We start from the raw sequence: 16049 nt of genomic DNA, 5'->3' as shown, positions 1-16049 counted from the left end.
ACAAACAAAAAAGTACAATACTTCAAAGTGATTAAATCTTTTCAAACATGTTCAATTAACAAACAAAAATACAATACTTCAAAGTGATTAAATCTTTTCAAACATGTTCAATTAACAAACAAAAAAGTACAATACTTCAAAGTGATTAAATCTTTTCAAACATGTTCAATTAACAAACAAAAATACAATACTTCAAAGTGATTAAATCTTTTCAAACATGTTCAATTATCAAACAATAAAGTACAATACTTCCAACTGATCATATCTTTTCAAACAGGTGTTCAATTAACAAACAACAAAAAAGTACAAAACTTCCAACTGATCATATCTATTCAAACATATTCAGTTCATTCTAAAAAAAAAGTACAATACTTCAAACTGATTACAGGTTTGTTTTTTTCAAACATGCTCAATTAACAAACAAAAAAGTACAATACATGAACTTCCAACTGATTATATTTTTTCAAACATATTCAATTAACTAACAAAAAAGTACAATATTTCCAATACTTCTAACCTTTCATATCATCATCATCAATTTTCATTTCCTCCATGAAGAGATAATTATCTGGGTAGGTACAGAAGAAATCGCCAATAGAAAATATAATTCTGGACCATGACAATCAACAAAGTTATTAAATTCAACTTTCCACATGTCACTGTAATCCTGGTTAATGTTAGAAGACTTTGGATCTAGAGTGGAGATGTACCTATAATGGTTATATCGTCTGCAAGTGTCAATGTTTGGTGTTTTAGGTATGGACTTGCGCCATGATTACAACTTTCAAGCAGGGCAAGCAGATTGTCAATGAATGTTTCATACAGAAATGTAGACAACACCTGGGGGCCCGCCTAAGATATCTCCCAAAAACCTCGCTTTGTGCATTGACTGAACCGTTTGGTTCCCTGGTCAGAAGTGTGATTTACCTTATTATATTTTCCCAAAGTTAAATTTCATGGGTCTTTTACTGTTATAATACAGATAACTACTACCCTTCAAAAAGAAATAAATACCCGAATCTCGGGGTGAAACTTGAAAAGAAGTTTGATATTTGAAAAGTTGACTCATGTTTATGCGAGTCGTTCTAACCCATCAGATGCCCTAAAACGCTTTTATATGAATTTGAACGCAAACATATCTATTGACTTTTGACACCGATCTTCTCAACAATGACCTGTCTTTACGATTTTAAATACTTTTATATTATATGAACATGGACTGACGGTACTTAAACTTAGTAGTTATATTTATTTATAGTCTTATGTATGTATCAATATGAGATTGAATAAAACATTTGAATACTCCATATGTATATGTAACTAACATAAATGCCGGTAATAACAATAACTGATTATGAAAATACCATTTTATCACAACAATATAGCCGCCTCAACACGGTTCACAAATTTATATTCGTGATTATCTGCCCTTTATCTACCAGCTATCGTCTTTCACAACTCTGGGGAGCATACACAGCAGGAGCTGCCATTCGGTGCTAAAAGCTTGCACACAACAGCCGAGTCGACAGGAACACAACGGTATTGATAATGAATTTTTGAGTATGTCAGGACTATATACAGCCTATTTTGTATGTGTAAATCATGCACATAAATAATTGTTTACACATACACAATTTTAAGGAGAACGTTACATGTATGTGTACAGTCCATTATCATGCATAACCATACAAATTTATCATAGGTCCAGGTTAAACGGCGAAACAAAACACTTGATTAAAAGCATACAGAGATAAAGTTGATATCATATGTTCTATTAGGATGTGATATAACATGTATTTACATCGAGGTATAAATTGGCCCACTTCAAATGTCTCGAGTGTCTACCCAATTTATTCTCCGGCGTGTAGCACAATACTAAAAACACAAAACATCCAATTGATTCAAAAGGTAAAATCATCGAGTAAAAGGCGCAAACATGCATTCATTTGTAGTTGATTAGAATAGTATCTCGACCTGTTCATCAATATCAAATCAAAGTAAGAAAAATATTGAAATCTTTGTGAATATACTTTTGCTATTATATATAATGATATACATGTAATATATATATATATGTAATAACATTTTTATCTATGTGCTTAATACGGAGCAACTGTATATATTCATTATATTTTATTTAAAAGTTCATGAGTTTGGATTTCATGATACATATAGAAAGAGAGATAACAAAAAATAATAAAATAGAAAAAAATGCATATCACTGGAAAAATAAAGCTGCAGAAATGAATTTGCAATGACTGTTGAAGATAAAGTATCACATTATTTTTTATTATTATTATTATTTTCATCACGACCATCATAACTCATGGTTTTATAAGAAACCTATATGCTTTAACAGTCATCTGACTATAAAGATGCTACATGTACTAGTGTACTCACTAGCAGTATAAAGGTACTAAGAACAATTTGAAAATGGCCTACCAGTAAAATAACAACACTTGATCAGGACTATCTATGGCATCTTGGGATTCTTTAAGGCACGGCGCACGACCTCGGACGAAGCACGATGGTTTCGGGTTAGATGATCTAAACTGCTTGTTAAGATAGATAAACGGCGATGACTAGATAAAATAAAATGCCAATCAACACTTCCAGTTAATGTTGTGAATCATGAATTGTTAATCTGAAAATATATTATACAGCCGCGATGACAAAGATACTATCCGTTCTCTACGTTTGGTTTGCCAAGTGATGTATTGTCTCAATCCATCCTTGAATGTAACACCTGCGAAAACGAAATGTACATGCGTTATACATATATGTTATATGTATATATATATATATATATAGAGAGAGAGAGAGAGAGAGAGAGAGAGAGAGAGAGAGAGAGAGAGAGAGAGAGAGAGAGAGAAAACGAAATGTACATGCGTTATATATATGGAGAGAGAGAGAGAGAAAACGAAATGTACATGCGTTATATATATGGAGAGAGAGAGAGAGAGAGAGAGAGAGAGAGAGAGAGAGAGAAAACGAAATGTACATGCGTTATATATATGGAGAGAGAGAGAGAGAGAGAAAACGAAATGTACATGCGTTATATATATGGAGAGAGAGAGAGAGAGAGAGAGAGAGAGAGAGAGAGAGAGAGAGAGAGAGAGAAAACGAAATGTACATGCGTTATATATATGGAGAGAGAGAGAGAGAGAGAGAGAGAGAGAGAGAGAGAGAGAGAGAGAGAGGGGGTATACAGGTTCATACACTATCCTTACACTTTATGAATTTACAAATAATTAGGCCGACCGTGTACGTACCAAATCACTTGGCACGCTTCATTTTGTTAATTTCCTCCAAACATGTCCTCAACAGCAGGAAGGAGTTTCTGTAACTCCGATCGAAGAGCTTTTTCCTGGCCCAATTCATTCTCCTAGAATTCAAAATGACCCATCAATTAGAGGAATTGCAAACAAAATCAGCCATATTTTGGAAAATGAAATAATCTTCTGAACAAAACGAACAGAGCATGATCATCAAGATTGAAAGAATTGATAATGGTAGTGGTCAAAATATACTTCATAGTTTCTGTTTCGATTTCCTTAGCGGGGTATAAACATCGTCTATTTGCCTAATACAAAATATTTGGACAATAGAAAACATCGATGAAAACATTTACCTCTCTTTTACTATGATTCTTCATTTTCTTCAGCTGTTCTATCTTTCTTAAACGTCGGCCTATTTCCTCAATTCTCTGAGTTGGATCGAGAAGAATTGGCTGTGATTTAAGACGAGTCACCCCTACTCGACCGTGGCTCTGTGTTGTTTTGGGAATCAGACTTTGACGATCGTCTGATGACACATCGTATGCCTTCGGACCGGCCCAAGAGAATCCAAGGTAGAAAAAAACTTTCTTTTGCCAAAGTGACCTTTGACCTATTGGCAACGCTGTTGGTACAGTCAAAGCTTCTTTGTTACCGGATTCTGTCTCTATCCTTATCAGAACCTCCAAACCATCTCCAACTAAAGTTCCTTCCAGGCGCTGAAGCTTATGTACGACATTTGGATCTTGCCATATCTCGTCACCCTTGAAGTACACACTACCATGGCGATTGTGAAGTTCCTCATAATAGACAATTTCGTCACTTTCATGGTCCTTTCCGAGAAAGAAATATGTTGTTTCTTTTTTCCTGTGAGGGTTACCTTCATCTCTTTGTCGTGGGTGATTTGTTTGAAAAGCTAGCTTCCACCTTTTAATGGCTTCGCGAATCGTGCCAACTGGACATATGTTTTTCCCTCTTCTGTTTGGCGTTGGCCAATGGAACATCACAAGGTATAAGAAAACCTCTAGATAAGGAAACGTATTCTTGGACCTACATTCAGTGTCATACATGCGTTTTGTCAGGTCCAGGATATGGGGAACTTTGGTCGCTATGCTCTCGTTTTTGTTGTGGATCCTCATTGCTAAAGCAACGCTGATGAGCATAACGGTGTCAAATGTTTCCGTACAATCCGATACTACATTTTTTTTCAAGTGGGTAAACATGATCTCCATTTGCCGTAAACAACTTCGATTGTCTTGTCGCAAGCATCTCAACAACGTGGACAATGATCGCCCACCAAGTCGTTTTACTCTTCTTCTTCTGAAGTCTGCACTTTCCATAGGAGAAAGATGTGGCGGTACAACGTCTGTGCATTCTCCAAAAAGCATATCTACATTCTCCCGCAAAATTGCCAAACCTTCATCGGGTAAACCTTTTTTGTCCCGGAAAATTGAAGTGGTGACATTTTCCTTCAGTTGTGATGGTCTTTCTTCAATTTTTCTCATTGCTCTTTCAGTGAATCCTTGCAGCTTTTTTAGAACATCTCTGCTTTCATCATCTAAACCTGAGAGTGCAGCTGATTCGAAAGTCCTTTCAACCACAAATCGGTGCAATACGTCTTTATCAAAAGGTGAATAATTCAAAACCTTCATCAGTAAGATGATGAGCTTTACTTCTCCAAAATAACCAGGGTCATTTGGGGCTGCTTGACTGTCGTGCTCACTTTGATTCTGCTCTTTGTGAAATTTCTCGATTCCTTTCATCGCAACTTGGATGATGTGGCATGTGTCCTCAATTGACAATGCCTCGTTTAGTATGCACGATTCATATCTATCTAATACTTGTGCCTTGAATACTTGACCATATGTATCCCAGAGATATGAGTTATTTGGTCGGAGTTGCGTAGCTTTAATTGCATACTTGGTTGCCATTCCCCAATTTTTGCTGTGTATGTACAATCGCGCGATTTGTTGAGCAATCATGGGATCCTCTGTCATCTCAAAGCCTTTCCTCAGGACACTTACGGCTCTCTCAGTATCTTCTTCGCTCATGATTTCTGTCAAAATCCTTGAAAACTTCTGTCTCCTTCCATTTTCTAGTGGCTCTCTTTTCTTCAATACATCTTTTACTACCCGCACGGCCTGGTTAACAGATCTATTTTTTCGTTTGAAAACTGCAGACTGTAAGAACTGTAGCATGACACAGCTAGTACTTGCTTCCTGTTTAAGATATTGGAATATCTCTTTGGCAAACAAAGGGTTGATGATTGATAGAGCTTTCAAGTTACTGCCTTGTCCACTTCTTGATGAAACATTCAGCAGTACTTTCAACTCTGAGCTGAGATTTCTTTCCCATTTACTTTCTATTTTCTGTTGTCGATGTGATAGCGCTAGACCGTATCTGAAAGGTACGTTAATTTCATATTTCTCTTTCATTAACGCATCAAATGCACTGATTGGTAAAGGTTGAAAATCCATATCGTAGGTGTTTATTAATGCCAGATACAGCAACAAGTCTTTTTCTTCTTGTGTCTCGATGCCATCGACGTATTGCTTCACTATGTCTTTGATATATTCAAAATTGAAATTTTCTTTCAAAATGTTGAATGAGATAAGAAGCTTGGGATTTACGCCTTCTTTATCTTGAAATCGTCGTTCCAATACGCTTGCTTTTCTCTGAAACCATGTCAATTCCTTTTGTTCCAGCTCCTGACGGATAAGAACAGTGTGCTCTTTCACCGACTTAGGTAAATTGGTTCTTCTGGTACATACTAAAAGGACGCAGTAGGTTCCAATGCTTTGCTCAGATCGGATGGAGGCTTCTCGAGCTCGTCTTTCTAAAACGGCATGAAGATGAATTACTCCTTCTTCGTCGCAGTTATCTAGTAAAACCAGTGGCGGTTTTGCAGAATTAGATTCTTCGTAATTTCGCAGGGCAATGATTTGATCACAAGTCTGGTCTGTGACTTTTTTCACGACGCAACATCGGAACTCCTTCTTTAAATCCCACAAAATCTGTCTTGCTGCTGTCGTGCCTCCAGATCCAGGTTGGTGTATCAAGGTTACAACAACCACTTTGTCATCTTCAAAGCTTCGCCTATGCAATGCTTCCATCACATATCGTTTCAGAGTGTCGTGCTTTGATCGACGGCATATTTGATCTTCTCCAAACCAGTAGTTCCACCAACTTGGTTGCTCTCCGTGGTAGAATGCCTCCTGAACTGATGTGTATAGCTGGTGCTTTTTCACTTCATCTTCCAGTACCTCGCTGTCATCACATTCCTGTTGACTGAGTATGTCTAAATCACAAAGTTCATTTCGAACTTTGTTTTTTACTGGACAATATGCTCCATTTGAATGTGGTATTTGACAAATGGTACTTTGCACTGGAGCAACAACTTGACGAACCATTTCGTTTACTTGTTCCCATGACATTCCTATGATGCATCTCTCACGGATCGTTTCTTTGTCAACACTATTTCTATGAAGTAATTCTACTATCCAGTTGGTAGCAATATCTTGCGTTGGCGCCAGTAAAACCCAGTGTCCGTGTGATTTAGAAAGAACCTCTTCAGCTGCTTCTAACATGATGTCATAGTTTTTTGATAGCAAAAGAAACATTGCTAATGACCGTCCCTTTGGGATGTCATTATAGCAATAGCGCAAAGCCTCCTTGAAACCCTCGCTTCTTTTCTGCTTCCAGTCATAGGTACCCATTTCATTTTTCTGCATCCTGTCATATCCATTAGCAAATACCCATGTTTGCATGGTCGAACTTCTAAGATCTTCCAGGAGGTCAAAGTGCTTTTCGGAGTCAACCTTGTTTTCATCACTTTCTTTATCAAAATTGTCAGTTGTCATAACTTTTAAAGCTACTCCTTTCTCTTCTATGTAATTGTACATCGAATCGGGCTCTGTGGAAGAACTGAAATCAAATACAGCATATGGATCAAGGACTTGTATAAATTCCATATTATTTTCCGTTATTTCGCTCTCCAAACTTTCATCACCGGGGCTGGTTATAAGTATGTTGTATGTTTCGTCAGCAAGGAAAGAGTCTCCACCAGAAAATACATTAAGGAATTTTTGTCTCAAATCTTCATTCATTTTGACAGACTTTGGCTTTTGTTCCCGATCTTTGCGTTGTTCGTGAAGTTTGTGTTTGATTTTCATGTACATGCGTATTTGTTCGTCATTTTGAATCTCTGGTAATGTAGTCCCCTCTTTGAACCTCAGTAGAGTTGGCTTGTTGTAAGCAGGTTTTGAGTCTCGTATAAAAACCGCCTCATCTTCTAATAGAGCAGCATGAGGTACCACATCAATTTCGACCACAAAGCAAACAGGACTTTTTTCTGATTTAACCACAGGAATGAATTGAGGTGGTCGAATACATTTCCATGCCATTTCTATCTGATCATCGAAAAAATGCTTTCGCAAACACATTTTGAGTGCTGTGTTACATTTATCTTTGTCGATCGATGTGCCAACAATTTCTCCATTCCTTTGGTCATCATCTGTCAAAGCTTTTATACCAAAATGAATTGTCCCATTTGTTCTTTCATTCATACATGCTGCTGCAAAGTGCACGGCTTTGCTTGCAAGCCATGTCTCAGTGTTTCCTGAATCACTGTCAGTGTGCTCAGCGAACATATGGACAGGTTGAATTAGATCGTGAATCCAGGTAACGTCAGTGGACACTACAGCAAATTTCTTGTAAGATCCTAGCACCTCAGTTGGTGTATCAAACTTTCGAAGAGATTCTCGTACAATGGTTTTGATATCTTTCTCTTCGGGGTTGATTGTAAGACATGTTTCACTTTGCTGTATGACATCTTCCTCTGTGATTAGCTCCTTTTTTATTATCATAATGGCCTTTTTCTTTCCGTATGGCAGGTCTGTCATGTTGTTTAAATCAGCAATTTCGAAGTGTTTAAAGATATGTCCATTTATTTTTTGTTCTTTAAATATCTTCAAGACGTCAAATGGTATTTCTGACTGCTGAAATCTTGGCTCTAAAACACGACACAGATCGTCTTCGCTAAGTTGAAGCAGAGGCTTGCTTTGTTGATGCATTTGTTCTTGATTAGCACATTCGTTATCTGTGAAAAAAATTATACCCTGACTCAAATCAATATATTTTATGTTTGACCGATCGCTGTTTATAGAAACAAATAGCGCGTGGTCTGAAATACGTATACCCCACCTCTTCAACTGGAAGGATCGGATATCTGTTAACATCGTTTAAAGCACATAATTTGTTAAAGAGGCTTACCCGCAGACGGACCGGTAAACGGCACATCTCCGATCACTAAATAAACTTCAGTACACGTTTCTATGTGACAAAATTAGAGGCTTTCCGACTTTATTTCTTGAAAACAATTACAGAATATGTATTTAAAAGACGTTTTAAAACTCAACCTGAGAGGGAAATGTATGGAATATATCTTCTTTGTAAATCGCCGCTGCCTTTGAAGTTATCACTGTGCGGCACTGTGCACGTGCTTGTTTCTTTGATGTGTCAATCAAATTAGACTCCACTTTATAGCGGGGACTTATTGCGGGTTGCGATTAAATAAATAATATTTAAAAAATGAGATTTTAATATCACTTTTCAGCGTTTTATAAGGAAAATAAAATGAAAAACTCAACAATTCCAACAATCTGTCATGTGTAAAAAATCTTTTTCTATTAGCCAATTTTTCTGATCTCTCTGCGGGCAAGCCTCTTTAAAAAAAATACCTTGGATACTTTATTCTTGAAAGATGATAGTCAAACTCTACTTACGTCAAGAACTTGTGTCCAAGGATCATAAAACGCTCCAATTTTTTTTAACCTAACTTTAAGGTTTTGGACAAGTCTAGGAACAGACTTCATTTGGGATCATAAAATCAAAATTAAGTCTAATTTTCAGTCTTGAATATTATATACCACACATTTGGGTACTCGCCTCAGTAGAGAAATCGGACATTTTATCGGTGAAATAATAATTTATATTGCTATTAAAATAGCATAATTGTGTTATTCTAAAAAACTTTTTGTATGTTCCCCACTGTTTCATAGACGCTATATACAAATGTTATTTCACAAACGATGGTCCTGTGATCATGACATCTTTTCTCGTGTTCGAAACTCGAAAGAAGGTTTCTAAATCCGTCGGGAAGGATTTTCCGTACTACCGGACATAAAAATCCCCAGCAGAATAGTAGGCTCAAACCTGTCTATCGGAGACACAAAAACGATTATAAGCTTAAAGTTTCGTTTGTAATCGACTTAAAATCGCGGCCTTAGCGAAGTAAAATCTTAAAACTTGTGCAAATTTAGTTTAAGACTGCTTTATGATCCTGTGGTCAGATTAAATAAAATCAATCTAATACATTTTAAACGATCGGTAATTGAAAAAATTGTGTACCTCTGCTGTCATCTTGATTTGCGCATGCGCCATCCAAATCGTCTGAAGTTCTCGATATGTTTTTGAATACATGTCTATTTGTTGTCAAGGATTAACAAGTAGTTTCGTAGTAATTTATCTAATTTTTATGATTCCTCACAGCTCTCTCACAATCCATCACAGTGTGAGTATATCTTTTTTATTATTATTTTTTATATTTCTATCTATACTTTTTGAATTAGTCTTATGAACTCTAAAACTACCAAAAGACTGGGAAACCTTGAGTGCTTATACCGCAATAATCATTTTGTAATTCCTCAACCATTCCAAGTAGCTGACATCAGCATATACATGTACTTGGATATTTCAGTAATCATAGCGAAGCACCCCGTGTCTATATTACAAATGCTTTTCCTGTTTGATCTGCCTCTCAGTATCATGTATTTCAGTCAAATTTTCCCTTTAACTAAATTTAGCGTTTTGGTCGGCAAGGGCCCGTTATGTGACTATGTATTCCTTATAATCACCAAGTAGCCATCTGCCCATATCGCTGAGGTCCAGGTTGACATTTGACATTTGGACTTCAAAAGCGATTGCAAGTAGGAAACAAAATATATATTATACATGTACTACGATGTGATTTTTGTTTCCTCCACCTCCATCTACCGTTATAATACACTTCCAAAGATGTTTCATCTACCCAGGGTCATTGTCATAGATCAAATTTGTCCTAGACCTTTTAACCCATATGACCTTGAACTTTGAAAAAGTGACCTTGATGATGATATCTTGTTTTATCCCAACCAAGTTTTCTTCATACTGTCATCACAAAATGTTCAGTAAAAAAATAGTCCATTTGACCTTGGTCTTTAACCTTTGGACCTAGGAATCTTTAATCTTTATCCTGTCCATTTAGTCAATTGACTCATCGATTAATTCTACTTTTTTTGTAATGTCATAATAAATGTTTATTAATGAACAGATACAAAAATTGACCATACAGAAGAAAATGATTTTATAGTATTTGATATATTTCCTTTACTGAGCCCTGTCCCTCAGGCCCTTGGGCTAGACGCACCGTTTATGAAAAAAATGGTTCTCCTTTACCCGAGCATACCTCAGACCAAATTTGGACCAAATCGTTTCATTCCTACAGAAGAAGAAGGATTTTTATATTCCCTGACACCGCCCCTCGGACCTGGAGATCTGGAGGTCAGATCCGCCATTTATATAAAAATGGATCCCCTTTCTCTCAAGGATGAGAAATATCCTTCAAGAACTTAGCAAGTTATTGTGATAACAAAATTCAGCTATCAAAATCCAAGACGACTACTTGTCGGCTATTTCGTTTTCCCAATCAGGCTCAAATTGAATGTCAAAGCATAATTTGCACAACTAGGGACCAGTAGGAATCCACATTTCCTCATGTTTTTTACGCACATATTTTATTAAATTTTGATACAGATTTCGCTTTTATTTCCGTTCATTCCACCGATAAAAAACACGTGGCAGTGGGGTCTAATGATTCATTGGGCGAACACAAATATCGTCCCGGACGACCCACGGACGTAGGGCGATGTGAACATTCCACCACCTTAAAAGCTGAAAATACCAAAATAACGAGCAATACTTGTAATAGGGAACCATTTCCGAAGTCCCCTACCCAGTAACCCAGTAAATGGCGACCATTTTAAAATATGAATTTAAGGTTACAAAAATGACCGGTGTCCCCGGGAAACTTATTTATACCAAATTCCATCAAAAATCGGAAGATATTCAAATGCTGACCATTCAGAGGCCAGGAAACTGAGGTTGCCTACAAACCGAATTTCATCAAAATCAGGCGATAAATAAATTTCTATCACAGTCTAGGAAATAGAAGCCATCTTGGTTGACCGATTCGAAAAAAGGTCCGTCAAATAGTTTTCGAGAAATGTATCTTGACAAAATATCAGAGTAACCACAATGCCCCCCCCCCCCTCCCCCTCCCTGTCGTATAATGGCATAATATGTACTTGAGTGTACAGCAAGATAATAATGCAGTCATTGAAGTCTTTTGAAGGATACGTGTGTCTTTTTTTCCTTTTTACTTTTTTGTACTCGACCTTTGGATATGCATTCTTAACAATATCTGTCAGAGGCAATTTCTTCAAGTTGATGTTTGTTCCTGGTAAAGACAGTTCTATATCGCGTTCCAGTGTAGTTACTGGTACTTCTTTACCAACAGATTCTCGGAACAGAAGCAATACTTGGCCTCTTACGATGTCCTCCATTGTTTTATGACCTAAATCAAACATAAAATTCAATTCTTTACTAGCAAAACTAAAAGCAAATTGTGATAAAAGACAATGGAAAAAAATTCAAAGTATCAAGTTATACTTATTTACTGACCTGATCAAAGACTATTAGCAAATTTATATTGATATTATTGTATTAAAATCATAATGCCATAACGTTTATCTTACTAGGTATTCCATATTGGTTTTACAATATAATATTTGCTTGTATCACACACACATGAATTAATAACATAATTATGTTCTTACCATCCATTTGGACAGATATTACACTCTTTTCGTTGTCGTCTGCCAATGATCTACGACGCAGATTTTTGAAATCCCATCTTTCAATGAGTTAAGAATGGATGATTTTAAAACATATGATATTTTTTTTACAATATACATTTATATATCATTCATTAAATGTGATAACGTTTCTGAGGAGCTCGAATTAGTGAAGACAACAGGGTTTTTTTTATTTAGATGTTTCCGAAGAACTAATCTAAGGCAAAGGATACACCGCTCTCTGTTTGCTATCACATGACTCGATGAATTTGGCTGTTGAAAAAACCTGTTCAACCAAGCGTACAAGAATATGTTTTTCTGTTGTTAAGTCTTTTCCTTCTAGGTAAATCAAACGTCGTATATCACTTTCAAGAGTATTATAACTGATACTTTCCCCATAGGACTCTTGATACAGGATTAAAAGCTGCTCCTTCAAAAAGTCTTCATCTGATTCCTGTTCTGTATATAAAGTGAGGTAAACAAAAATAAGAAAATATAGTTTGCATTGAGATCCTTTTTAATATCAGAAAAATAACTGAAAACTCGAAACATTTTGTAATATGTTCCAATTAAAAGAGTTTAGATTGGATAGTATCGTAAGAGCAATTACCCTTTTTGAGTACATCCTCGTCTATCTCAGTAGATTCAAGTTTTTCTCTGATAAAGTGAAGTCCCTCCACATCCAGAACCTCCAGTAGCTTACGATATACATCTTGCTTCCGTTTGATGATTCGAAGAAATTTAGTAATCTTGTCCCTGGTTGTGGCTTCCCTTTCAATTCGTTCTCGGTCGTCGTCAGAAATGACACTCTCTTGATACAAACGCGGAAGTATTTGCAGTATATCTAGATTCTCTCGCAGATATGTCTCATTATTTTTAAGGACCTCTTTATCTTTTTTATCCATCGGGCCAATCTTTTTAACCTGAAACAACATAATTTTTAATTTAAGTATTTAGAAATGAATTTTGTTTACAATTGTTTGCAAGCATGGAATAGGATGAATGAGCGGTATGATAAGCGTGATGATTTCAACTTACCAATTTTTAATGTTCCCTTTCTAGAGAGTAACATCTCTGCTTCTCATAAGTACGATGTTTACATACTTAATTCGGACACGAAACTAGAATATCATCAAGGATAAATCATTTGCCAAGTCAAATCCAAGGTCATGCAGTTATTCTTGTGTTTAAAATGAAATGTAGGTCACCATAGCCTGTATATTTTGATTCATTCTGGATGTATTTGGTTCTATTGCCTTCTAAATGACAGGACCCAGCCATGCAGCCCGTGTTTTACAAATGTTTTCGAGATAAGATAATTCTTCGGTCTGTATCGGTACAATAAAACGTTTAAAGTATGAGATTGGGGGATATATAACAAGTTGCTGGTTTCCCGAGACCAAGTCTATTTGGTAATATCCCTCAACCCCATTGAGTTAGTTACTCTTTTAAAATAGAAACTTCACATGAGTTCTAAGAATGCGGGGAATACACATCAACGTGGAAAGCGAAAGTGAAAGAAGGAATTACAGAAACAGATGTGAAATACAGGACAAGACTTGAAGTTTTAAAACCCGGATGTACAATGACAAAAACACTAAATTTATATAAGTGAACCATGGACCCGTTAACTATGGTAGGGCAAACACGTTTATAAATTTGTGGCATTTGTTACCAGCAATGACCTAGATATACCTGTTAAATAAAATGAACAAAGAGTGTTGTTCAATTTTACGCTATTAAGTCTATAAACGTAACGTCTTTATCAGATTGCTTTTGTGTACCTTGAAATAATCTCAATGAAACCGAAAGTCTTTGTAAGCAGAAAAAAAGGACTTTCAAAGAACAAATTATAGTACAGCCCTGCTATTTAACAGTAGAAGTAGTGCTTACCTTATCTATAATTCAAGATTAAGCTGCATCGATCTTTATCAATTATTTGTTTACGTAATGTTTCTATAAATAACTATGCAGTCATCAACCGACATCCTACCAGTACTACATACCCGAATAAGGAAATATAATGACACACTTGCTACGATCGTATAAAACAAATCATTAAAGATTAGTGAATTTGTAGGAATCAAAATGTCACCAAAAGGTATATAAATAACATTTTACATAAATCTGTATCGAGCTGCTTGACCATCAAAACAGACTAAAGTTATACTTATAGTCATATACCTAAACTCACTTACACGATTATATCAACAATTTACTCACCTATACTACAGCCATAATATTGCATGCGATCAAGGTATTGGTGTAACCCAACTTTTGTTAATATTCATGGTAACGGTAACAGTCCACTCAATGCACCAACATTATCTGCTTTCGGTTTGGCAAGTCTCGTAACGAACGGGATTAAATATATTATTTCCTCTTTCGTTTTTGTATAGCAAGTGATATTTAAGAGTCGAAACCACTCCATGGAAATAAAGTTTCAAAGTTCCTGTGATACCGGTTAAATGATTATGGTATGAACTATGCATATCCATGATTTCTATATACTGTATACATATTGTACATGTATGCTAAGGTGAAAGGTCACCCTAATCCATCCCACAGTGCAATGCAGTCCCCTATATGACCTCAATAAAGGGCAGTTTAACAGTTTTCACAGTTTATTAAATTCTCTTTACATAGAGAATTAACATAACAATGTATATTTACAACAAAGGTATTCACAGTTTAAAAAAACCCAGATACATTTATTAATTTCTTTATGCAGGACAAACAGTGGGAAATATGAATCGGATAAATTAACATCATTACAGATTGGAATTTAATCATATTTGTTCCGGTACAGGAGTAATCAACCATGTAAAACTTTCTTTTGCTGGTAATTTCAATTATTCTCGTGCAACATTATTCCACCTTCTTGTTTCAGTTGCAAATCTATGATTAAGTAGTTTTTTCTAAATTAACAGTAAATCATCAAAATGTTTAAGATAATCTATAAATTCTAAGGTTTCCTTCATTAGATATAACACAAAGAATTAAAAGAATTCACGTCGCTTTTCCACTTTTGAATCACACGAGCTAACATGATTGACCTTGAGGTCAAAACAGATGGTGGCGCCTGTGCAGAAAGCAGCACGGTAAAAGTAATTGCCGACAATATAATGCTTTTATTTCACAAACTACAAAATCTTATTACATTTACAACAATTTTAATAATTGTCTAGAAGGCACCCACCAATAAGAAATATATGCATTCCTATTTTGTATACAAAACTGCCTATCAGCTATCACAAAATGAATTAAACACTGTTTGCCTGGGTTATCTTTAATTATGTACCACACTACCCGGAAAGCTAAACGTAAATGAATCTGGTATGTTTTTGACGAAAATAATTCCATTGATGTTAGCTAATAAAACGCACAAATTAATAAGCGGATGTTTTGGCCAGAAGTGATAACAGTGTTGTCAAATTTAAGATGTTCGAACTCATTCTAGTGTCGTGATTGTGAGACCCAAAAATCAGAGAATACCGAAACGTAAACGTAGTCGTAATGCTAACTCAAGTTTAATAGAACTAGGGTAAATATGATATAGATTATTGATAAAGTTCTAGAAGAATATGACCAGGTGTTACGGAAGAGTAAGTGTCTTACTTAAAAACAAAAATGGTGACATAATACTTGTTTATTTTCATGTCGCACACGACGGAAAGAAAAATATTTCCCATTAAGCGTAAGAAATTTGTCTTCACCGACTAGTATCTCTCGACACTCATTATCATTATCATATCATTTTTTCCCATGTAAAGATATACCGTTGTGTAACATTTAGACTTACCCACAATATACAACATTGCAA

The 16049-nt window shown here is 35.8% G+C and overlaps 2 protein-coding genes across 2 annotated transcripts; both read right to left on the bottom strand.

Annotated features, from left to right (window-relative positions):
- Positions 1-2101: 2101 nt before the first annotated feature.
- LOC117337920 (sterile alpha motif domain-containing protein 9-like) lies at positions 2102-7722 on the bottom strand. The gene is made up of 3 exons (XM_033899065.1): positions 3632-7722; positions 3273-3385; positions 2102-2746 (listed from the first exon to the last, which is right to left on the bottom strand). Exons 1-2 carry the CDS (start codon positions 7715-7717, stop codon positions 3299-3301), a joined length of 4173 nt encoding a protein of 1390 aa, XP_033754956.1. The 5' UTR covers positions 7718-7722; the 3' UTR covers positions 2102-2746; positions 3273-3298.
- Positions 7723-11453: 3731 nt separating this feature from the next.
- LOC117338541 lies at positions 11454-14556 on the bottom strand. Its single transcript, XM_033899898.1, has 6 exons — positions 14450-14556; positions 12837-13149; positions 12460-12685; positions 12209-12285; positions 11730-11946; positions 11454-11478 (listed from the first exon to the last, which is right to left on the bottom strand). Exons 2-6 carry the CDS (start codon positions 13129-13131, stop codon positions 11454-11456), a joined length of 840 nt encoding a protein of 279 aa, XP_033755789.1. The 5' UTR covers positions 13132-13149; positions 14450-14556.
- Positions 14557-16049: the final 1493 nt, after the last annotated feature.

Source organism: Pecten maximus, chromosome 11 (genome assembly GCF_902652985.1).
Source record: "Pecten maximus chromosome 11, xPecMax1.1, whole genome shotgun sequence".
Classification (NCBI taxonomy): domain Eukaryota; kingdom Metazoa; phylum Mollusca; class Bivalvia; order Pectinida; family Pectinidae; genus Pecten; species Pecten maximus.
Note: the sequence above shows the minus strand (reverse complement) of the source record. Positions and strands in the feature narration are given on the sequence as shown.

Bases quoted from the DNA above. Each gene is read 5' to 3' on its own strand.
- LOC117337920 (XM_033899065.1), bottom strand. From the start codon at position 7,717: ATGTGTTTGCGAAAGCATTTTTTCGATGATCAGATAGAAATGGCATGG. The intron at 3,386-3,631 runs GTAAATGTTTTC...TTTGAATTCTAG, and splicing joins AGAATCATAGTAAAAGAGAG to GAGAATGAATTGGGCCAGGA.
- LOC117338541 (XM_033899898.1), bottom strand. From the start codon at position 13,131: ATGGATAAAAAAGATAAAGAGGTCCTTAAAAATAATGAGACATATCTG. The intron at 12,286-12,459 runs GTATCCTTTGCC...ACTCATTGAAAG, and splicing joins GATAGCAAACAGAGAGCGGT to ATGGGATTTCAAAAATCTGC. The intron at 11,479-11,729 runs GTATCCTTCAAA...TTCGGTTTGTAG, and splicing joins AAAAGGAAAAAAAGACACAC to GCAACCTCAGTTTCCTGGCC.